This window comes from Dendrobates tinctorius, unplaced genomic scaffold (genome assembly GCF_039654945.1).
Source record: "Dendrobates tinctorius isolate UK_male_01 unplaced genomic scaffold, ASM3965494v1 ptg000263l, whole genome shotgun sequence".
Classification (NCBI taxonomy): domain Eukaryota; kingdom Metazoa; phylum Chordata; class Amphibia; order Anura; family Dendrobatidae; genus Dendrobates; species Dendrobates tinctorius.
The window spans coordinates 317,299-341,552 of NW_027361930.1; the positions used below are offsets into that span (position 1 = coordinate 317,299).

General features: G+C 43.0%; 1 protein-coding gene across 1 annotated transcript in view; it reads right to left on the bottom strand.

Moving 5' to 3' along the window:
- Positions 1–24,254, bottom strand: part of GUSB (glucuronidase beta) — a 127,529-nt gene that overhangs the window by 10,401 nt on the left and 92,874 nt on the right. The window contains exons 9-12 of the mRNA XM_073558921.1: positions 16,342–16,426; positions 5,470–5,646; positions 3,282–3,417; positions 2,973–3,084 (exon numbers count right to left, since the gene is read on the bottom strand). Coding sequence (XP_073415022.1) covers positions 2,973–3,084; positions 3,282–3,417; positions 5,470–5,646; positions 16,342–16,426 — 510 coding nt within the window. The remainder of the gene's footprint in view (positions 1–2,972; positions 3,085–3,281; positions 3,418–5,469; positions 5,647–16,341; positions 16,427–24,254) is intronic.

The window sequence follows — 24,254 nt, forward strand, 5'->3', positions numbered from 1 at the left end:
GTCTCTCATCTGGACTTAAGAGGACATAGCTCTTACAATGTACAGAAGAAGTTCCTGTATACAAATCCCACTACTTTGTTGTGGCGTTGGATATACGCTGTTCCTGCTTGCATCTTGCATACTTCTACTATGTGGTGGACTGTTTCCGAGACCTCTTTGCATAGTTTGCACCTTGGGTCTTGTAAGGTATATCCCTGCTTCTATGGATCTGGTACTTAGTACCTGTTTTTGTGCCACTATGATCAATGCCTCTGTACTATCAAGAAGTCCAGCTTTCTCCAGCCATTGGTAGGATTTTCCCACATCAGCCACCTCTGTTATCTGTCGATGGTACATCCCATGAAGCGGCTTATCTAGCCATGGTATTTCATGTCCCCGTTCTTCTTCCTTCAACGAATCTTATTCTTCCCATTGAGCTGGCTCTTCAGGATCTGTCTTACCCTTTGATGGTATTTGGATGTTGCTGCTTTCCTTGCCTTTTCATCATGGGATATTTGCAACAGGTCTTTACATCTGCTATGTGCCCTGCTGGTAGTTCCCCTCCATCAGTCTTTACTACCTTGCCTCTCTTTATTACCAACCGGCCACACTTCTCCAGTCTGAAGGACATCCCAATGTCATTGCTGTAGATCCTACTCCGGTATATCAAAGAATCGATATTTCGTTCATTTTTCACATATAACTTGATGTCATTCAAGTAGAGGAGGTGGCTAATAGTACTTCCACTCTTGAACTTGTAACCATAACCAGATGCTGTCATTTTCTGACTGAAGGGGTTCAAGCCTAAGCAGAACAGCAATGGGGACAGTGCATCACCTTGGTATATGTCACATTCGATGGTTACTTGTGCTAGTTGTGTTGAGTTGACTTCCAGTATTGTCCTCCATAAACCCATTGTGTTTCTAAGGAAGGTGCTTAATTTCCTGCACCAAGCATTCACAAATCCATGTGTGTGGCATTGAGTCATGGGCTTTCCTATAATCATTCCTGGCTGTGCTGAGGTTGATCTGTCTTTACCGTGAGTCTTGAGCGACTGCTCTATCCACAAGCAGCTGATGCGTGGAACCTTTGGTGTTATTCCCAATGCCGTTCTAAGCTGCGATCATGTACTGATTCATATAGTTCTGTAGCTTAGTGGCTATGATGCCTGACAGGAGTTTCCATGGGTTTTTTAAAACAGGTTATTGGGTGGTAGTTGGATAGAATTGTTCCATTGTGTGGATCTTTCATGATCAATGCTGTTCTACCTTGAGTTAGCCAAGCTGGGTGATGACCTGCTTCTAGCAGCTGGTCCATCTGCTTTTCCAGACATTCAAGTACCACTGTTATTTCTTTAACCAGTAGGTGTGGATTAGGTATGGGCCAGGTGCTGCCCAGCTCTTCATGTTCTTAACAAGCTGCTGGATGTCTACTTCTGTAACTTTCGTTCTCAGGTCTTGCAGCCACCTTTCGCTGGTGTTGTGCATTTTTTTCCCTTCTCTAATGTTACTCCAGCATTGTTTAGTTTCTGCTATTGATGGAGTTGCTGCCTCTATTGCTGTTGCTTTGCAGTTGGGAGTACACCTTGGATGGTTCTTTAAAGAAGAACAGGACAATTATTTTCTTGGCCTCAACTTCTCTAGAGTATTTCCTTAATCTTGCAGCAAAAGTTCTGTGAGCAGATTGTCCTGGTTCCTCAACATCTGACGCGGACCTTGTTAATCCAGGAGACATCTGAGCCGGTATGACTCTTTTTTTGTTTGTGACACTCATGTTCAATGAAGTAGGCACTATAGTGTTAGTAGTCTTGCCCAAGGACCCCTTGCGGGTGTGGTAGGGTATTACTTCTCACTGGACTGGGATTCGAACACCGGTCTCCCATGTTGGAGGTTGTACACTATATCAACCACTGATATATATTATACTGTTGCATAACCCCTTCAAATTAGCCACATGGGCTAAATAAAAGTCTGTGCTACTTTATATCTGGATTTGGTGTGCTGCTTTTTTTTTCAGGAAAGTATTCACGATGACCTTGATTCTTGGTCATGGGGGCCCTGCACTCACTGCAAGTATTGTTGGTTAGTTCTGCTTTACTTTTCCTGTACTGTGTTTTCAGCTTTACTTATAATGGAATTTTAATGATTTTTTTTTTTGCTCAGACATATGTTGTTTTTTGCATATATGTATACAAGATTTCTAAGTACTTTGCAAAACATATACGCAATTATGCAACCTTCATAAAATGTGAGATTAAGATTTCAAATTAATTATTCATGCAAAAAAGTTGTATTTTATTACATCAATGATTTTCATTCTCATTCAAAGATATCAAAATAGAGCAATTTCCCAATGATTGTAAAAACAAATTTCAGCTAAATATTCTATTACCCCCACTCATACAGAGAAATGAAGACTGGAGTTGAGTATACCCCAGTATATTACAGTACATGTATTGTGCAATTTGACATTGGTTACATTCAAGGCACTTTTACCATATTTTCTATTAGCGATAGGAGGTTCAAAGGCTATTTCTGGCTTTTTGGAACATTCATATAATGTTCTATAACTTAGGAAGCATTTAATATGGCAGTCTTAATCCATACTTCATTTGAGTAAACTGCACCAAATTTATCAAGAGACACACACCCGCACCGCTCTTAATAAATTTGGTGCATTGTTGGTGGTCCATCCATCAGAAAGTGAAATCAAACTCTGCTTTAAGCAGATGTCGATTTGCACCAAATTGTGGTCAACATGGCCCACTTTGGAAAAGCACCTGGAGGGGCGAAAATGAATGTGAGTTATTTAACAAATATGATTTACACCATCATATGTGACTGTCTATCATAAAAAAACTGGTGCAGGTCATTTGTTAGATATCTCCCATAGTCTGTTTAGGCAGTCCACAAGCAAGTCTATGACAGCTCATTCTGTAAAAATATTGAGTGTAACAGGGGAATGAAGTTTATACAGTAGGTTTTTGTAGGTACCCTGTGCTATTGGCCAGCTTCCAGTATCTGTCCCGCAGGATAAAAGCTGATGATTTGGGTTGTCTCTGACGGGTGAAGATTCCTTTCTTGTTCCCCACAACTCTTGTAACGGCTGCAGTGGGAAAACGAATATTGAATGTAAATAATGTAAATATATAAGTAATTGGCTCATGATAGATAGATAGATTGATTGATAGATAGAAGTCCACATTCCTGGACCGAAACATCGCCATATGGGCAATTAAATTGCACATGATTTGATCCAATAATGCTGCTTCCATTTTTTGGATATACAGTAGATAGACTTACTCTGCGCTGTCATGAAGTCTGCAAAGTTCCATATCAGTTCTCCAATAACACATTTCTTCCTCTTTTCATCGAATACAGAGTGATAGTGTTTTAATACTAATGCCTGATATTCCTCTGTAAACATTAATGGGGGGTCCTGAAATGCAAAGACAGTATTCATGTGTAAAGCACTGGAAATAAGAACCTTCAGCATTCAGTTAGATTCCAACACACACAGCCCACATTATATATAAAAAATGTATAGTATTTGAATCCCTATATATAAATCAGCAATGTAATTTCACATTGTCAGTTTTTCGTTTTACAGTGGGCAACAGCAGGGACTGATAAATCATAATGGTCTATTTTGTGGTCACCACTGGAATCTCAGTGTGTCAACCTTAACATTTTGGTTAGATTTTACTATTAACTGTTCCCAAGAAACAAGCTAACACAATTCTAAAGCTGGCCATACATCTTAGACAGCTGTCACCAGACACTTAGGGTATGTGCACACGTTGCGGATTGCTGTGCGGATTTTTCGGCGCAGAATCTGCAGGTAAAATGACCAGAGTTTTACCTGCGGATTTCGTGTGGATTTCGCCTGCGGTTTTTTTACACCTGCGGATTCCTATAATGGAATAGGTGTAAAAATGCGCGGAATCCGCACAAAGAATTGACATGCTGCAGAAAATAAACCACTGTGTTTCTGCGCGGAATTTTCAACCAAACTTTCTAAAAAAAATTTGGTTCGGGTACCAGAACGTTACCCACATTCGATCCCAAACCCCTTTCAAGTGAATAGGGGGCTCGAACATCTGTGTGACAGTGTGGGAAAAATACTTTGATCGGCAGTAACCTTGCTGAAATCACCACTGGTCACAGCCGCTGGGTATCGTGGTTCCCACGCTTTCACACAGAGGACATCATGTGAGCCAGTGGCGTCGATTGATGACTACTACTGTCATCAGTGTAACCTGATAGCAGTAAGAGCAGGTGACGCTGATGAGAGTATTCACCAGCAGGCGACTGTGCATAGTGGTAACTTTACTGCCATCAACAGGCAGAGGAGGCAAAGAAGAAGATGGAGGTGGAATTGGGTTTATTCTGTGGGATAATTTAATAAATGGGTATATGAGGCATGGGGAGCCTTTATTCAAATACATTTTTGTTTCTGTGCGTGTGTGTTTTTACTACTAGGTTAGTAATGGGGGTGACTGGCATCCCAAAAACAATTACCCCCAACCCCAAGGCAATCGGGAAGAGCTGAGGCTAAGCACCAGAATTGGGCATTAAATATGATGCAACACTTCTGAACTGTCTGCAGACTGATATTTGTAGGTTGGGAACAGCCAAATAACCATGGGGATTCCCAGCCTATTTATATAAGCCTGCAGCTGTCTGTTTTCCCTTTGCTGGTTATTGAAAATAGGAGGGCCCCGTGCCTCTTTTTTTTTCACTTCAGCCAATGAACTGCAGTAACCTTAATGACATCACCGCTCGCAGCATGAGAAAATTCTCAGACTGCGAGCAGTGACGTCAGTAACGTTACCACAGTTCATCGGCTATGAACTGCGATAAGCTTACTTTTGTCAGCTCTAGTCGCAGCAGCCGGATTCACACACTATTGTGTGATCCGGCGGCCATTCAGAGACGTCATATTACTGATGTCACCCACTCAGCACTGCATTCGGATGTTGGAGAGTCGGAGATTGTTGTGTGATGTGCAATGGATTTACGGCGGACCCCTTTGGATAAATTTTTTAAAAGGTATTAAATGTGTAAAAGAGGGTTGGGGAGTGCTTTTTACAATTACAGGACTTTTTGTGTGTGTGTGTGTATTTATTTATTGCTTTTGACTATGGGGTTAGTAATGGGGGTGTCTTATCGATGCCTCTCCATTACTAACCTCAACCCCAAAATATTACCCCACTTGCCAACCTACTAGGGCAAGCGGGAAGAGCCAGGCAAATTACCAGAATTGGAGCATCTAATGGATGTACTTTGGAGCGCCTGCAGGCTGCTATTTTTAGGTCGGAGAGGGCCAAATATCCATGGAAATTCCCAGCCTGAGAATACTAGCCCCCAGGTGTCTGTTGTACCTGCGCTTCTTACCAAAAATAAAGGGAACCCCACGTGGATGTTTGATTTTTTAATTTATCTATCAAATACTTTCTGAGCTACCACTGGGAAGCCAAAAGATACTTACACTATGGAATCCTGGTATAGTATCTGCGCCATATTCAGTCTGTATGATAGGTTTCTGGTATTTGTCATACCAGCTGTCAAACTGGTTATTTAGCTGGAGCTGAATTACTTCCAGATGACCAGGGTCATGGTACCAGGAGAAATAGCTATTCACACAGATTACATCCACATATGGAGCCTAGACATATATAAATGTACAACAAAAACATCATGTTATTGTGCACTGTAGTGAAATAGCAGGCAGAAATCCTATAAAATACATTTGGATTTTCCTGGTCATTATTCTGGCATTTCAGGGGACCATTATGACAAAACGTGGACAACTCACATACTGTATTTGCTCATTTTACAGATGGACTGCTGGACATACAGAATATAAACTAATGACATTTCAGACTGTCCACCGTTACAAATTTACACTATATGGACAAAAGTACTGGAAGTGAACACACCTCAGTCATTAAATGTAAGTTTATCATTCAGCCACATTGATGCAGGAGTATATACATAGTGCCTTGTGAAAGTATTCGGCCCCCTGGAACTTTTCAACCATTTCCCACATATCATGCTTCAAACATAAAGATACTAACTGTAAATTTTTGGTGAAGAATCAACAAGTGAAACAATTGTGAAGTTGAATGAAATTTACTGATTATTTTAAATTTTTGTGGAAAGCCAAAAACTGAAAAGTGGGGCGTGCAATAATATTCGGCCCCTTTATCTTAATACTTTGTTGCGCCACCTTTTGCTGCGATTACAGCTGCAAGTCACTTGGGGTAAGCCTCTATCAGTTTTGTACATCGAGAGACTGAAATTCTTGCCCATTCTTCCTTGGCAAACAGCTCGAGCTCAGTAAGGTTGGATGGATATCGTTTGTGAACAGCAGTTTTCAGCTCTTTCCACAGATTCTCTATTGGATTCAGGTCTGGACTTTGACTTGGCCATTCTAACACCTGGATATGTTTATTTGTGAACCATTCCATTGTAGATTTTGATTTATGTTTGGGATCATTGTCTTGTTGGAAGACAAATCTCTGTCCCAGTCTCAGGTTTTTTGCAGACTCCCAACAGGTTTTCTTCAAGTATGGTCCTGTATTTGGCTCCATCCATCTTCCCATCAATTTTAACCATCTTCCCTGTCCGTGCTGAAGAAAAGCAGGCCCAAACCATGATGCTGCCACCACCATGTTTGACAGTGAGGATGGTGTGTTCAGGGTGATGAGCTGTGTTGCCTTTACGCCAAACATATCGTTTGGCATTGTTGCCAAAAAGTTCTATTTGGTTTCATCTGACCAGAGCACCTTCTTCCACACGTTTGGTATGTCTCCCAGGTGGCTTGTTGCAAACTTTAAATGACACTTTTTATGGATATCTTTGAGAAATGGCTTTATTACTGCCACTCTTCCATAAAGGCCAGATTTGTGCAGTGTATGACTGATTGTTGTCCAATGGACAGACTGTCCCACCTCAGCTGTAGATCTCTGCAGTTCATCCAGAGTGATCATGGGCCTCTTGGCTGCTTCTCTGATCATTCTTCTCCTTGTTTGAGATGAAAGTTTAGTGGGACAGCCGGGTCTTGGTAAATTTGCAGTGGTATGATAATCCTTCCACTTCAATATGATCGCTTGCACTGTGCTCCTTGGGATGTTTTAAGTTTTGGAAATCATTTTGTATCCAAATCCGGTTTTAGACTTCTCCACAACAGGATCACGGACCTGCCTGTTGTGTTCCTTGGTCTTCATGATGCTCTCTGTGCTTTAACCCCTTCACCCCCAAGGGTGGTTTGCACGTTCATGACCGGGCCAATTTTTACAATTCTGACCACTGTACCTTTATGAGGTCATAACTCTGGAACGCTTCCATGGATCCCGGTGATTCTGACACTGTTTTCTCGTGACATATTGTACTTCATGTTAGTGGTAATGTTTCATTCAAATAACTTGCGTTTATTTGTGAAAAAAACGGAAATTTGGCAAAAATTTTGAAAATTTCGCAATTTTCCAAATTTGAATTTTTATGCCCTTAAATCACAGAGATACGGCACACAAAAAACTTGATAACTAACATTTCCCACATGTTTACTTTACATCAGCACAATTTTGGAACCAAAATTTTTTTTTGTTAGGAAGTTATAAGGGTTAAAAGTTGACCAGCGATTTCTCATTTTTACAACACCATTTTATTTTTAGGACCACATCACATTTGAAGCCACTTTGAGGGGTCTATATGATAGAAAATACCCAAAAGTGACACCATTCTAAAAACTGCACCCCTTAGGGTGCTCAAAACCACATTCAAGAAGTTTATTAACCCTTTAGGTGCATCACAGGAATTTTTTTGAATATTTAAAAAAAAAATGAACATCTAACTTTTTTTCACAAAAAAAATACTTCAGGTTCAATTTTTTTTATTTTACCAAGGGTAACAGGAGAAATTGGACTGCAAAAGTTATTGTGCAATTTGTCCTGAGTACGCTGATAACTGATTTGTGGGGGGAACGACTGTTTCGGCGCATGGCAGAGCTCAGAATGGAAGGAGCGCCGTTTGACTTTTTCAATGCAAAATTGGCTGGAATTCAGATCGGACGCCATGTCACGTTTGGAGAGTCCCTGATGTACCTAAACAGTGGAAACCCCCTACAAGTGACCCCATTTTGGAAACTAGACCCCCCAAGGAACTTATCTAGATATGTGGTGAGAACTTTGAACCCACAAGGGCTTTACAGAAGTTTATAACGTACAGCGGTACAATTAAAAAATCATATTTTTTCCACAAAAATTATCTTTTCACCCCAATTTTTATTTTCCCAAGGGTAACAGGACCCTAAAAGTTATTGTGCAATTTGTCCTGAGTATGCTGATACCCCACATGTGGGGTAAACCACTATTTGGGCGCATGGCAGAGCTCGGAAGGGAAGCAGCGCCATTTGACGTTTTTGGCTGGAATTGAGATCGGACACCATGTCGCGATTGGAAAACCCCTGATGTACCTAAACAGTGGAAACCCCCCACAAATGACAAACTAGACCCCCTAAGGAACTTATCTAGATATGAGGTGAGCACTTTGAACCCCCAAGGGCTTCACAGAAGTTTATAATGCCAGGGCATGAAAATAAAAAAATCGTATTTTTTCCACAAACATGATCAATTAGTCCCCAATTTTTTAATTTTCCCAAGGGTAACAGGAGAAACTGAACCCCAAAAGTTGTTGTCCAATTTGTCCTGAGTAAGCTGACACCCCATATGTGGGAGAAAACTACTGTATGGACACACATCAGGGCTCGGAAGGGAAGTAGTGAGGTTTTGGAATGCAGACTTTGATGGAATGGTCTGCGGGTGTCATGTGCGTTTGGAGAGCCCCTGATATACCTAAACTATTGAAACTCCCCACAAGTGACCCCATTTTGGACACTAGACCCCCCCACGGAACTTATCTAGATGTGTGGTGAGCACTTTGAACCCCCCAGTGCTTCACAGAAGTTTATAACGCTCGGACGTGAAAATAAAAAAATCATTTTTTTCCACAAAAATTATATTTTTGCCCCCAATTTTTTATTTTCCTAAGGGTAACAGGAGAAATTTGCCCCCAAAAATTGTTTTGCAATTTGTCCTGAGTAGGCTGATACCCTACATGTGGGGGTAAAACACTGTTTGGGCGCATGGCAGAGCTTGGAAGGGAAGGAGCACCATATGACTTTTTCAACTCAGAATTGGCTGGAATTGAGATCAGACGCAATGTTGCATTTGGAGAGCCCCTGATGTGCCCAAACAGTGGAAACCCCCAATTCTAACTCCAACCCAAACCCCAACACACCCCTAACCCTAATCTCAGCCCTAACCCAAGCCCTAACCCTAGCCCTAACCCTAATGGAAAAATGGAAATAAATACATTTTTTTAATTTTATTATTTTTCCCTAACTAAGGGGGTGATAACGGGGGGTTTGATTTACTATTTATGGCGGTTTTTATTTTTGGCAGCTGTCGCACGCTAAAAGACGCTTTTTATTGTAAAAATAGTTTTTGCATCACCACATATTGAGAGCTATAATTTTTCCGTATTTTGACCCACCGAGTCATGTGAGGTCTTATTTTTTGCGGGATGAGTTGACGTTTTTATTGGTACCATTTTCGGGCACGTGACATTTTTTGATCGTTTTTTATTCCGATTTTTGGGACGCAGAATGAACAAAAAACAGCGTTCCATGAATTTCTTTTGGGTTAGTGCGTTTACACCGTTCCGCGTGCGGTAAAATTGATAAAGCGGTTTTATTCTTCGGGTCAGTACGGTTACAGCGATACTTCATTTAGGTCGTTTTTTTATGTTTTGTTGGTTTTATGCAATGAAAACTATTTTATATAAAAAATAATTATTTTTGCATCGCTTTATTCTGCGAGCTCTAACTTTTTTATTTTTTCGCTGATGATGCTGTGTGGCGGCTCGTTTTTTGCGGGACAAGATGACGTTTTCAGCGGTACCATGGATATTTATATGCGTCTTTTTGATCGCGCGTTATTACACTTTTTGTTTGGTGGTATGATAATAAATCATTATTTTTTGCTTCGTTTTTTATTTTTATTTTTTAAGGGGTTCGCTAAAGGGGTTAACTAATGGGACAGTTTTATAGGGCGGGTCGTTACGGACGTGGCGATACCTAATATGTGTACTTTTATTGTTTTGGGTTTTTTTTATTTTCAAAAAATGAATTTATTGGGGAATATTTTTTTTTTTTTTTACTAATTTATTTGGCGATTTTTTTAAAATTATTTTTACACTTTTTAATTTTTTTTTTACTTTATTAAATAGTCCCAGGTGGGACATCACTGTCCTGTGACAGATCGCTGATCTGTCACATCACAGATCACTGTGACAGATCAGCAATCTGTCACAGGCATTGAAGAAGACTTCCTCTTGCCTGCGCTTTGCAGGCACTGAGGAAGCCAGCTTCCTGCAGGCCCCCGTCGCCATCTTGGATTCGGGGGCCTGCAGGAAAGGAGTCCCCCGCAGCAGCGCTGCACATTGCGCTGCCGTGGGGGGCTCAAGGAAGCACGGAGGGAGCCCCCTCCCTGCCAATGCTTCCCTTTAACTCCCGGTACACCGCGATCGTGTTTGATCGCGGTGTGCAAGGGGTTAACGTGTCTGGGGCGGTCCGTGACCGCCCCTGACACATTGTGCCGGGTGTCAGCTGTGATAATCAGCTGACACCCGGCCGCGATCAGCGGCGCTCACCACGTGGGCGCCGCTGATCACGGTAGACGTACTATCCCGTCCATGGGCATAGGGGCCCGGGTCCCATGGACGGGATAGTACGTCGGATGTCAGGAAGGGGTTAAACTGAACTCAGACTATCACAGAGCAGGTGCATTTATACAGAGACTTGATTACACACAAGTGGATTATATTTATCATCATTAGTCATTTAGGACAGCATTGGATCATTCAGAGATCCACAATGAACTTCTGGAGTGAGTTTGCTGCACTGAAAGTAAAGGGGCCGAATAATATTGCACGCCCCACTTTTCAGTTTTTGACTTTCCACAAAAATTTAAAATAACCAATACATTTCATTCAATTTCACAATTATGTTCCACTTGTTGATTCTTCACCAAAAAATTACATTTGGTATCTTTATGTTTGAAGCATGATATGTGGGAAAAGGTTGAAAAGTTCTAGGGGGCCGAATACTTTCGCAAGGCACTGTAACACAGCCCCTAGTCAGTCATGCAGTCTGTCTTTACAGATATTTGTTTTCAAATATTTTTATCAATTTATATTACAATAAGGTAAGGTGAGAATGGGGCAACATAGGAGAAAAAAAATAAATTTGTAAATTAGGGGAGGGAATATATATGGGGAAATGATACAGAAAGCAGCATACACAAGTTGGATCAATCAGCATAAGAAACTTTTTATTAAACAATCAGATTATACAGTTAACATTAGACCAGTTTATAGATATTTGTAAAAGATTAGCTTGTTCTAAAAAGCTCATTGAATTTGAGCGGTGTACTGTAATAGACATCACTGTTATAACAAGTCCGTTCCTGAAACATCTTCCCTCCTAAATATTTCACGATCAACTGTGAGTGCTATTATTGAAATGTAAGGGAGCTAGTCTGATTGCCGTATGTGGAGTCGGGAAGGAATTTTTTTCCCCAATGTGAAGCTTACTGTTTGCCACATGGGTTTTTTTTGCCTTCCTCTGGATCAACATGTTAGGGCAAGTTAGGATAGGATATGGGTTGAACTAGATGGACTTATAGTTATTATTAAGGTTGAAGGGAGACTTTAACTATAATAACTATAACTAAAAGCATTTAGGAACCACAGCAGCTCAGTCACAAAAGTGGGTGACAGTGTAAAGTTACAAACAGGGATCACTGAATGCGGAGGAGAAAAGTGCATGGGTTTCAAACAGCTACACACAAGCCTTACAACACCAAGCACAATGCCAGGCATCACATGGAACGGTGTAAAGAATATCCCCACTGGACTTTGGAGCAGTGAAAAGTTGTTCTCTGGAGTGGAGAACTCTTACCTGGAAGTCTGATGAATAAGTCTCAGTTCTGCAAATGCAAGGAGGCCATTACCTGTCTGACTGTAGTGTGCCAAGTGTAAAGTATGGTGGAGGGTAATAAAGCTGTGAGGTGGTTTTTCAAGGACTGGCCTAGGCCATTTAGTTCCAGTAAAACAAAATCTTAATGCTTCAGCATACCAGGACATTTTGGATAATTGCTTAATTCTAACTTGGAAGGAACAGTTTGGGGAAGGCCCTTTTCTGTTGCAGCATGACTGTGCTCCAGTGCAAACAAGGTCCATAATGAAATAGTTGGGGCACTTGTGTAGAAGACCTTGAATCCCCGCACAGAGCCCTGACCTTTACTGCATTGTACACCTTGGGGAAGAACTAGAATGGACATTGTGTACCTGGACCTCTCATCCAACATCAGTGTCTGACCTCACAAATGCTGTTTTGGATGAATGAGCAAAAATTTCCAAACACCCAAATGATAGCTTTCCCAGAACAGAAGTTGTACTATCTGCAAAGAGAGGTCCAAATCCATATTAACCCCTTCATGACCAAGCCTATTTTGACCTTAATGACCAGGCCATTTTTTGCAATTCTGACCAGTGTCGCTTTATGAGGTAATAACTCTGGAACGCTTCAACGGATCGTAGTGATTGTTTTTTCGTAACATATTGGGCTTCATGTTAGTAGTAAATTTAGGTCGATAATTTTTGCGTTTGTGAAAAAAAAACACGGAAATTTGGCGAAAATTTTGCAATTTTCAAATTTTGATTTTTTATTCTGTTAAACCAGAGATATGTGACATAAAATAGTTACTAAATAACATTTCCCACATGTCTACTTTACATCAGCACAATTTTGGAAACAAAATTTTTTTTTGTTAGGAAATTATAAGGGTTAAATTTGACCAGCGATTTCTCACTTTTACATCAAAATTTACAAAACCATTTTTTTTTAGGGACCACCTCACATTTGAAGTCACTTTGAGGGGTCTATATGGCAGAAAATACCCAAAAGTGACACCATTCTAAAAACTGCACCCCTCAAGGTGCTCAAAACTACATTCAAGAAGATTATTCAAGAAGATTAACCATTCAGGTGCTTCGCAGCAACTAAAGCAATGTGGAAGGAAAAAATGGACATTTTAATTTTTCCCACAAAAATTTTCTTTTAGCATCAATTTTTTCATTTTCACATGGGCAACAGGATAAAATGGATCCTAAAATTTGTTGGGCAATTTCTCCTGAGTACACCGATACCTCATATGTGGTCATAAACCACTGTTTGGGCACACGGCAGGGCCCGAAAGGGAAGGAGCGCCATTTGACTTTTTGAATGGAAAATTAGCTCCAATCGCTAGCGGACACCATGTCACGTTTGGAGAGCTCCTGTGTGCCTAAACATTGGAGCTCCCCCACAAGTGACCCCGTTTTGGAAACTAGACCCCCCCAAAGGAACTTATCTAGATGTGTAGTGAGCACTTTGAACCCCCAAGTGCTTAACAGAAGTTTATAACGCAGAGCAGTGAAAATATAAGATCTTTTTTCATCAAAAATAATTTTTTAGCCCGCTATTTTTTATTTTGACAAGGCTAACAGGAGAAAATGGACCACAAAAGTTGTTGTGCAATTTGTCCTGAGTACACCGATACCCCATATGTGGGGGGGGAACAACTGTTTGGGCGCATGGGAGAGCTCAGAAGAGAAGGAGCGCCATGTTGGAATGCAGACTTTGATGGAATGTTCTGCGGGTGTCATGTTGCGTTTGCAGAGCCCCTGATATGCCTAAACAGTAGAAACCCCCCCACAAGTGACCCCATTTTGGAAACTAGACCCCCCCAAGGAGCTTATCTAGATGTGTAGTGAGCACTTTAAAACCCCAAGTGCTTCACAGAAGTTTATAAACGCAGAGCCATGAAAATAAAAAATAATTTTTTTCCCTCAAAAATGATTTTTTAGCCCGCTATTTTTTATTTTCCCAAGGGTAACAGGATAAATTGGACCCCAAAAGTTGTTGTCCAGTTTGTCCTGAGTACGCTGGTACACCATATGTGGGGGGAACCACTTTCTGGGCGCACGGCAGGGCTCAGAAGGGAAGGAGCGTCATTTGACTTTTTGAATGGAAAATTAGCTCCAATCATTAGCGGACACCATGTCGTGTTTGCAGAGCCCCTGATGTGCCTAAACTTTGGAGCTCCCCCACAAATGACCCCATTTTGGAAACTAGACCCCCTAAGGAACTTATCTAGATGTGTAGTGAGCATGTTGAACCTCCAAGTGCTTCACAGAAGTTTATAACGCAGAGCCGTCAAAATAAAAATTCATTTTTTTCACAAAAATAATTTTTTTAGCCCTCAATTTTTTATTTTCCCAAGGGTAAAAGGAGAAATTAGACCCCCAAAGTTGTTGTGCAATTTTTCCTGAGTAAGCTGATACCCCATATGTGGGGGTAAACCACTGTTTGGGCACACGTCGGGGCTCGGAATGGAGGGAGCACTGTTTGACTTTTTGAACGCAAAATTGGCTGGAATAAATGGTGGCGCCATGTCGCATTTGGAGACCCAGTGATGTGCCTAAACAGTGGAAACCCCTCAATTCTAACTCCAACCCTAACCCCAACACACCCCTAACCCTAATCATAACCCTAGCCTCAACACACCCCTAACCCTAATCCCAACTCTAACCCTAACCACAAGCCTAATCCCAACCCTAATTCCAAGGATTGGCACGACTTTTCATGACGTCTAAGTAGCGTCATTGGTCGGGAAGGGGTTAAAGAAAATCTGTCACCAGGTTTTTGCCACGTTATCTGAGAGCAGCACAATGTAGGCAAAGAGACCGATTTCAATGATGCATCACTTTGTTTACTGAGTGCAGTAGTTGTGACACAATCAGTGTTTTTAGATATAGCAGAGCTCAGAAAGCTACCCCCCGCCCAAAGCACTGATCATCAACTTAAGGTCCCGTTACATTTAGCGATGCACCAGCGATCCCGACAACGATACGACCCTGTCAGGACCGCTGCTGCATCGCTAAATGGTCGCTAGTGAGCTGCCAAACAGGCAGATCTCACCAGCGATGCAGCAGGGTCGGCGGTCGTTACTTACCTGTCACACGCAGCTCTGATGACGTCTTCCGCCTGCGTCCATGCATCGCTCATCGGCGCCAGCAGGAAGCCGGCAATGAGAAAATGGACCAGGACGTTCTCGCGCGATCAGCGATATCCAGCGGGGGGGTGGTCGTAGGTAAGTGTCACATGTAGCGAGATCGCTAGCGATATCGCTGTTGTGTCACAAAATCGGCTACGCTTTAGCGATATCGCTATGTGTAAAAGGCCCTTTACTGTCACTATAGAATGTGCACAGAAAGCTGCTAAATCACTGCCGGAGGCGTGGTTGGTCTAGCTGATAACACACTCATTGTATTGAAACAACAGCACAAAGCCCAATAAGTAACATATTGCTGAAAATCAGTGTCTCAGCCTCTTCCTCATTACTGCTCTCAGATTACATAACACAAAACTGCAGATAGATTCCCTTTAATGACTACGAATTTAGATTAGCATTTCATAAATGCGCCTGTAGGTTTAAAGGGAAACGGTCACCAGGTTTTTCCCATACAAAGTATGACCACCACCATGGGGTTTTTTCTTGCAGCATACTAGTATGCCGCAAAAAAAAGTCCCCAATCCAGTCTGCAAATCCCCAAAAAATACTTACGGTCCGATGAGCCATTCTGGTCTTGATCTGGAGCCTCTTCTCTTTTTGTGATTGCCGTCCTCCTTCCCTGTTTCATGTGGATCACGGGTCCTACTACTACCACACAGTGTTCTCCATCGCGCTCCTGTGCAGGCACACTTCTATGTGGCCTGCGGAGGGCAGAGCAAAGTACTGTAGTGTGTATATGGTGGCTTAACTTTGCTCTCCGATGGCTGGGCAGATAGTGCACCTGTGCAGGAGAGCTACGGATGACACACTGTGGATAACCAAAAATGCATCATCCACACAAAGCGGGGAAGGAGGACGGCAAATGCACGAAGAGAGGAGGAGCCTGGATCAAGACCAGAGATGCTCGTCAGAACAGACTTCGCCGCCTAAGTATAGTAATAGTTCATTTTTGGAATCTGCAGACTGGATTGGGGACTTTTTTTTTTACAACATTCCAGTATGCTGTAAAAAAAGGCCCTAAAGATAGTGGCCATATCATCATATGTACTTTAAACCTGGTTCCCTTTAATTTGTAGGGTATCCCAGTACTTTTATCCATGCAGTACATCTTTATGACTTTTTTCATGTAATCTCATCACCATGTAAATTCTCAAAATTGTGATAAAGGTAAAACAACTTACACCTTGGTCCCTCTCAAAGTTTGCATTGCTGACATAAGTTACTGGTCTAGTGCTGTCCAAATCTTTAGTGTGAGCAATGATTGTCCTGAAAAAAAAAAAAAAATCAAAACATAAGCTTGGTGATATTAGCAAAGTTTTTTTTTTTTTAAAAAGGGATTTTGGGTACTCAACGTCAACGTAAAATCTCTTTCTTGGAACCTTCTTAGGGGGACACAGGAGACCATGGGTGTATGCAGCTTCCACGAGGAGGCTGTCACTAGGTAAAAAAAAAGTTAGTTCCACCTCGGCAGGGTACACCCACCAACTGACACAAAGCTATTCAGTTAGTGAGAAAGAAGTAGAAGAAGCAACAAGAAAACAACTTCAAACAGGCCCAACATAGGCACAAGCAAGGGTGGGGGCTGTGTTCCCTCAAATGAAGGCTCAGAGATAGGATTTTACAGTGAGGACCCAAAATCCTTTTATCTCTTTATCGATTCATTCAGGGACACAGGAGACCATGGGACGTCCAAAGCAGTTTCAAGGGTGGGCAAAAAGGAAGAATGTCCAGATCAGTTCTGAGCCCAGGCAACTGCCGCTAGCAGAACCTCGGCATCAGCTGAGGCATAGGTATGTGCCCTGTAGAATTTGGAGAAGATATTAATGAAGGACCAGGTAGCAGCCTTGCAGAGCTGTCACGAAGAGGCCTGATGGCTTACTGGGTCGTTCGCCCTCAGTGCACAGGTAGAGTAAGCTTTAACCCTAATTAGGGGTAGTTTATCCTGTACTCGATATGCTTTCAGGATGGTGAAGCAGATCCACCGAGCGATTGTGTCCTTGAAGGTGAGAAGTTCTTTACGGTGGCTTTCGGAAATCACAAACAAAGAGTCAAAAGCGTCTGAAGGAAACTGTTCTGGAAAGATAGAGGCTCAGTACTCTAATGAGATCTCACTTGTGGAGGGACTGTTCCAGAGGATGAGCTGGGTACGGACAGAAGGATGGAAGGACGATGTCCTCCTTAAGGTGGAAAGAGTAAACCACTTTAGGGAGAAAGGAGGGAACCAGATGCAACACTACTTTGTCCTGATGGAGGACAAGTAAGGGTGAACAGCAGAACATGTAGATGCGCCTGATGGAGGTGATCGCCACAAGGACAGCTACCTTCCAGGTAAGTAAGGAGAGAGTAACTTTCTGAATGGGCTGAAAGGGGGGCCCTGGAAGGTGTTCAAAACTAGACTAAGGTCTCAAAGATCCATAGGAGGACGATAAGGGAGAACGGAATGAGTGACCCCCTGCAGGAATGTTTTAACTTGGGAGCGAGCAGGCAGGTTCCTCTGAAACAGGAATGAAACGGCAGAAACCTGACCCTTAAGGGAGCCGAGAGACTTGACTGTAGGAAAGCCAAGAGGGAAGGAAGAGAGAAGGACATGGGGTCTGCCTGGTTGGCTTCACACCAGCAAAAAGGGCCTTCCATGTGCGATGATAGATGCAAGAGGAAGAGGGATTCCTTGCCTTGATCATGGTCTGGATAAACCTGCATCTCTTAAGACTGTGGCTTCAACAGCTATGCCAATAAATTGAGATTATGAATTCTGGTCTAAAAGGGGACCCTGTGAAAGAAGGTCTAGTCGATCCAGAAGCTTCCACAGGGAGTCTGCAATGAGGATGACCACTACTGAGTACCAAGATCTTCTAGGCCAGTAGTGAGCCATGAGGATGACTGGTACTCCTTCCGAGTTTATCTTCTTGATGAGCCTGAAACCATGGAAGAACCAGGGCATCGAAATAGATCAAGAGGGAGTCACAGACCTGGACATGAATCGAGGAACTTTGTTGTTCATCCTGGTTGCCATCAGGTCAAAATCGGGTGTGCCCCCCCCTTTGAGAGATTTGCCTGAAAACCAATGGGTTCAGGGATCACTCACTCACAGAGAGAGGCTCTCGTGACTTAGGAAGTCAGCGGCCCAGTTGTCCACCTTGGGGATGTATACTGCCGATATCGCAGGCTCCCTTTATTCTGCCCTTGATAGAATACAAGACTTCTGATATGACTGATCTTCTTTGAGAAAGACTTCTGATATGACTGATCTTCTTTGAGATTTATGTATGCCATGGATGCATAGCAGGTGGCCCGCTAGTAGGTTCAGCCAGTGCAGGAGAGCGAGATAGGTGGCACTGATTTCCAAGATGTTGTTGGGAAGTGAGGACTCCACAATTTACTGTGAGTCGATGAAATACTACTACCTGCAAGAGAAAGCAGGACTTGTTTATCACAATCTTCCACACTTGGAGTATTGTGTGCAATTTTTGACGCTGGTGCTCAAGAAAGACATTACTGAACTTGAAAGGGTTCAAAGGCGGGCTACTAAAATGATAAATGGAGTTGGTTCACTACAATACCCAGAAAGGTTATCAAAATTAGGACTATTTACTCTAGTAAAGAGAAGACTTAGGGGAGACTTAATATATATGTACAAGTATATCAGAGGGCAATACAGAGATCTCTCCAATGAACTGTTTGTACCAAGGACTGTGACAAGAACAAGAGGGTATTCTCTTCATTTGGAGGAAAGAATTTCTGCACCAGCATAGAAGAGGGTTCTTCACGGTAAGAGCAGTGAGGCTCTGGAATTCTCTTCCTGAGGAAGTGGTGATGGCCAACTCACTGAATGAATTTAAGAAAGGAATGGATGCTTTTCTTGTGAGTAATAGTATAGAAGGTTACGAATAACAGAATATTATAGTTAGATGGTTGACCCAGCTTAGGGGAAGGAATTTTTGCCAATGCAGAACAGCTGCACTAAAAATAGGCTGAACTAGATGGACATAAGGTCTTCCTTCAGCCTTCAAAACTATGCTACTATGTTACTATGTAATGGGCAAAACAATCTCCCGCGATGAAAGAGGTAGGAGAGAAGGCACCAGGCAAGTGACTGTTTTACTCACAGAAGAGGATAGATACAGGAAAGATGTATATCTTTGTACTGTGTTAGCCAGTAGATAGAAAAATATTCAGAATTGAGAGAAGAGGATGGTGTGATCCAAGAAGTAGATCTCCTGTGTACCAACGCAACTTAAGGGCGACTATGAAACTGAACAAAGGGGATTGCTTCCATTGCAACTAACACCTTGCCCAGCCCACTCATGAGGATCCGAAGGGGGCAGGGTGATGGACGGCTGAGAGAGCAAATACTGAGTAGAAGAGAAGAAGCTTTTTCCTTTGGAAGAAAGACTCTGACGCGTACAATGTCAAACAGCATGCCAAGGAAAACTAAGTGTTAGGCCAGGATCAGAGACGACTTTGCCCTGTTGATAAGCCAGCACTGCTGAGAAACCATGTCTCGCAGCAGTCCAGAAAGGATGGGATTTTGATCAGAGGGTCGTCTAGGTAGGGGATAACTAGAATCCCTCTGGGAGGTAGGATGGCCATGACGACTGCCATGACCTTCGTGAAAACACTTGGGGCGGATGCTAGGCCGAAGGGAAACACCGTAAATTTAAAGGTAAACCCTGAACGGCGAAATGAAGGAATTATTGATGACATGCACAGATCTGGATGTGAAGGTAGGTGTTGTAACAGGTTTATTTCCCTTGTGTGTATTGGAACACCACAAAAAAAAAAAAAAAAAAAAAACAGGAAAAAAAGAAATGCAAATTGGACATAAATTCACACAACATCCCCAAAATGGGCAGGACAAAATTGCTGGCACCTTTACAAAATTGTGGGTAAACAACTTTGTTTCAAGTATGTGATGCTCGTTCAAACTCACCCGTGGCAAGTAATACGTGTGGGCAATGTGAAAAATCACACCTGAAACCAGATAAAAAGGGAAGAAGTAGACACCATGCAAAAAGTCAGTGTGTACCACACTAAGCATGGAGAACAGAAGGAGAAGATGAGAAATATCTGAGGACTTGAGAACCAAAATTGTTGAAAAATCAACCATCTCAAGGTTACAAGTGCATCTCCAAAGATCTTGATGTTCCTTTGTCAACGATGCGCAACACAATCAAGAAGTTTACAACCCATGGAACTGTAGCTAATCTTCCTGGAAGTGGACAGCACAGAAAAATTGATGAAAGGCTGCAACGCAGGATAGTCTGGATGGTAGATAAGCAGATCCAATCAAGTTCCAAAGAAATTCAAGCTGTCCTGCAGGCTGCATCAGTGCGAACTATCAGTCGACATTTGAATAGAATTAAACGCTATGGTAGGAGACCCAGGAGGACCACACTGCCGACACAAACATTAAAAAACACGGGTATTACGTACCTGGTAATGTGTTTTTTCATGAGACATGACGGCACCACGAGAGAGGGGATCCGCCCTACGAGGACAGGAAACCTTCAAGATAAAAGGGGGCGGCTCCTCTCTCCGCATCAGTTGTTTTACAGAGCACGAGAGGAACTCCGCAGGTTAGTGTACACATAAATAATACCTATTTTACACTGCTAAATTTCCAACACCAAGGGGGTGTATAATACTAACAAAAAACACCCAACTAATGACGTGATCAAATAGGGCGGGAATATAAGGGTGCCGTCATGTCTCATGAAAAAACACATTACCAGGTACGTAATACCCGTGTTTTTCCATGGTACATGACGGCACCACGAGAGAGTTACAGAGATTTGTATTCTCTTTAGGGGGGGATCACTGCCTGTAACACTCTTCTCCCAAATGTGAGATCAGAGGTAGCAGATAGGTCTAATCTGTAATGTCTGAAAAAGGTAGATGGAGAGGACCAAGTGGCCGCCTTACAGATTTGGTCGATGGAGGCGTCCGCTTTCTCCGCCCAGGATGTTGCCATGGCCCTCGTGGAGTGGGCTTTTAGGCCCTCTGGAACAGCCCTGCCTGCACTACCATATGCTAGTATGATGGCCTCTCTCACCCATCTAGCTATAGTTTGCTTAGAGGCTTTAAGGCCTTTCCTTGCTCCCTGATATGAGACAAATAAGGCCCTCTGTTTCCTCCATGGTTTTGTCACCTCTAAATACTGTAGGATACATCTTCTAACGTCTAAGCAATGTAATCTCTCTTCCTTTTTGTTACCGGGGTTAGGACAAAAGGATGGCAAGATTATTTCCTGAGCTCTGTGGAATTTCGACACTACCTTAGGGAGGTATGCTGGATCTAATCTCAACACGACTCTATCGTCCATAACCTGAGTGTATGGTGGATCTGCTGATAGTGCGTGTAAGTCCCCAACCCTACGTGCCGATGTGAGCGCTACTAACAAGGCTGTTTTTAAAGTTAACACTTTATCTGATGTTGCGTTTATTGGTTCAAACGGACTTTCCGTTAGAGATGATAGGACTAAATTTAGATCCCAGGGAGGAGGTTTAGGAGATGGGACAGAGTCAGCCCTAGTGCAGGCCCGGATAAATCTGGCGACCCATCTATCGCTTGCCAGGTCATAGTTGAATAATGCTGCCAGGGCTGAAACGTGTACTTTCAGGGTGCTGACCGCTAAGCCCAAGTCTAAACCCCTTTGTAGGAATTCTAGCACTGCCCTCACAGGCACTTCCCCCTCCTGTATAGGGCCTGAGGTGGACAAAAATTTCCTCCATATCCTCCCATATATTTTTGGAGTCACTGGCTTTCTGCTACTGATTAGGGTGGAAATCAACCTTGCTGAAAAACCTTTCTTCTCTAATAGTGACCTTTCAAATTCCAGGCTGTCAAATGCAGCCTGGAATTCGGAGGATGATTGAAGAGACCCTGTGTTAGGAGGTCGTGATCCTCTGGGAGCACCCATGGGTCTGTCACTGACATCACTCTCAGCCAAAAGAACCACGGCCTTTTTGTCCAAAAGGGAGCTATCATAATTACTCTGACTTGGTCCTCCCTGATCTTTTTCAGGACTAATGGAATGAGGCATATTGGAGGGAATGCGTACAGGAGACCTGATGTCCATTTTATTCTGAAGGCGTCTACCGCCAGTGGCATGTCTGCTGGTCTTAGGGAGCAGAATTTTTGAACTTTTCTGTTGGCCTTTGAGGCGAAGAGATCTATTATGGGTTTTCCCCACCTCTGCACAATTTGTTGAAAAATGGACTCTTTTAGGCACCATTCTCCTTGCTTTAAGTGGTTCCTGCTCAGAAAGTCCGCCTTCAGGTTGTCCGCGCCTCGGATATGCAGGGCCGATAATGAGAGGAACTGATGTTCCGCCAGAGTCAGGATTCTTTTTGCTATTTCCATTAACGACCGAGAACGGGTGCCCCCTTGATGGTTTTCGTATGCAACTGCTGTACGATTGTCCGATAGGACTTTCACATGATGTCCTCTCAGGTGTGTCAGTAATCCTTCCAGCGCTCTTTCGATGGCTAGTAGCTCCCATTCGTTTGAGGATAGATCTTTTTCCTCCTGAGCCCAAGGATCTTGGAGCCACAGGGTGTCTAGATGGGCTCCCCAGCCCCAGGGACTGGCATCTGTCGTGACTACTCTGGAGGCTGCATATGTCCAGGGTACTCCCCTCGGAGTGGACTCTATATGTAACCACCGTTTTAGCGACTGGAGTACAGGATCCGGGATGGTGAGCTTCTGTTCTAACTGCCCCTGAAGTGTCAGATCGCTTTGTAACACACACCACTGAAGTTCCCTTGTGTGAAATTGAGCCCATTTTACCGCTGGTATGCAGGAGGTTAGGGACCCCAACACTGACATGGCTTTCCTCAGAGTCATTGTTGGCTTTCCTAATGTTGTTCTGATTAGATTTTTGATTTTCTCTTCTTTTTCCTCTGGGAGGCGACACTCCTGTATTACCGAGTCTATTGTTAGGCCCAAAAAATTCTGGACCATCGTTGGTTCCAACCTGGATTTTTTGAAGTTCAGTTGCCAACCCAGAGTCTGAAGAGTCTCTATCACTGTCCTGACTTGTTCCTGACAGTGAGCGAAATCTTTCCCCACTATCAAGAAGTCGTCCAGATATGGTATTACTAGAGCATCTTTTTCTCTGAGATGTGCCGTGACCTCCGCAATTAATTTCGTGAAGACCCGGGGGGCTGTTGCTACCCCAAAGGGCAGAGCCTTGTACTGAAAATGATGCCACTGAGAGTTTATCTGGACTGCTACCCTGAGATATTTGCGGTCTTGCTGCCGGATCGGGACATGATAGTAAGAGTCCTTGAGATCCAGGACCGACATGTAACACCGAGGGAAGAGGAGTTTCACTGTAGATCTTATCGTCTCCATCTTGAATGATGGGACTACTAGATACTTGTTGAGGCCTTTCAGATTTACAATCGTTCTCCAGGAATCGTCTGGTTTCTTTATCAGAAATAGGGGGGAGTAAAAGCCTTCCCTCTTTTCTTCTTCTGGAACTTCTTCCAGTACGAGTTTTTGTATAAGCGATAATACCTCCTCTTCCAAACTCTTTTGTCTCTCTTGAGATGATTGTACCGGAGTTTGAATGAATTTTTGTGGTGGCCAGTGGTGGAATTTTAACTCCAGACCTGACCCTACTATCTGTCGGATCCAGGTGCTGGATGAGATCCTTTCCCAGGCTGGGTGGAAGTGAGAGAGCCTTCCCCCCACCTGAGAAGGACCGTCACTGAGTGAGTTTTTTGGCTTCTCTAGGGGGCTTACTGAAATAGAAGCTTCTCCCTCCTCTGTATCGCCTGTCAGAATTGTTTCTGTCACGATCTTTAAATTGTTGCCTTCTAAATTTTCGGCCCCTCTGAAAGGAGCGCCGAAAGGCTTGAAATGGTTGTTTCGGAAAATTCTTTTTTGTATCACTCGCTTTTTCCAACACTTCATCCAATGCCGGACCGAATAAGAAATTCCCCTCACATGGTAGAGAGCAAAGTTTCATTTTTGCCTGGGTGTCCCCCGGCCAGCATTTGAGCCATACCACACGTCGTCCTACATTGGTTAAGGCTGCTGACTTTGACGCTAGCCTGGCCGAATCTGCTGACGCCTCTGCGAGAAAGTC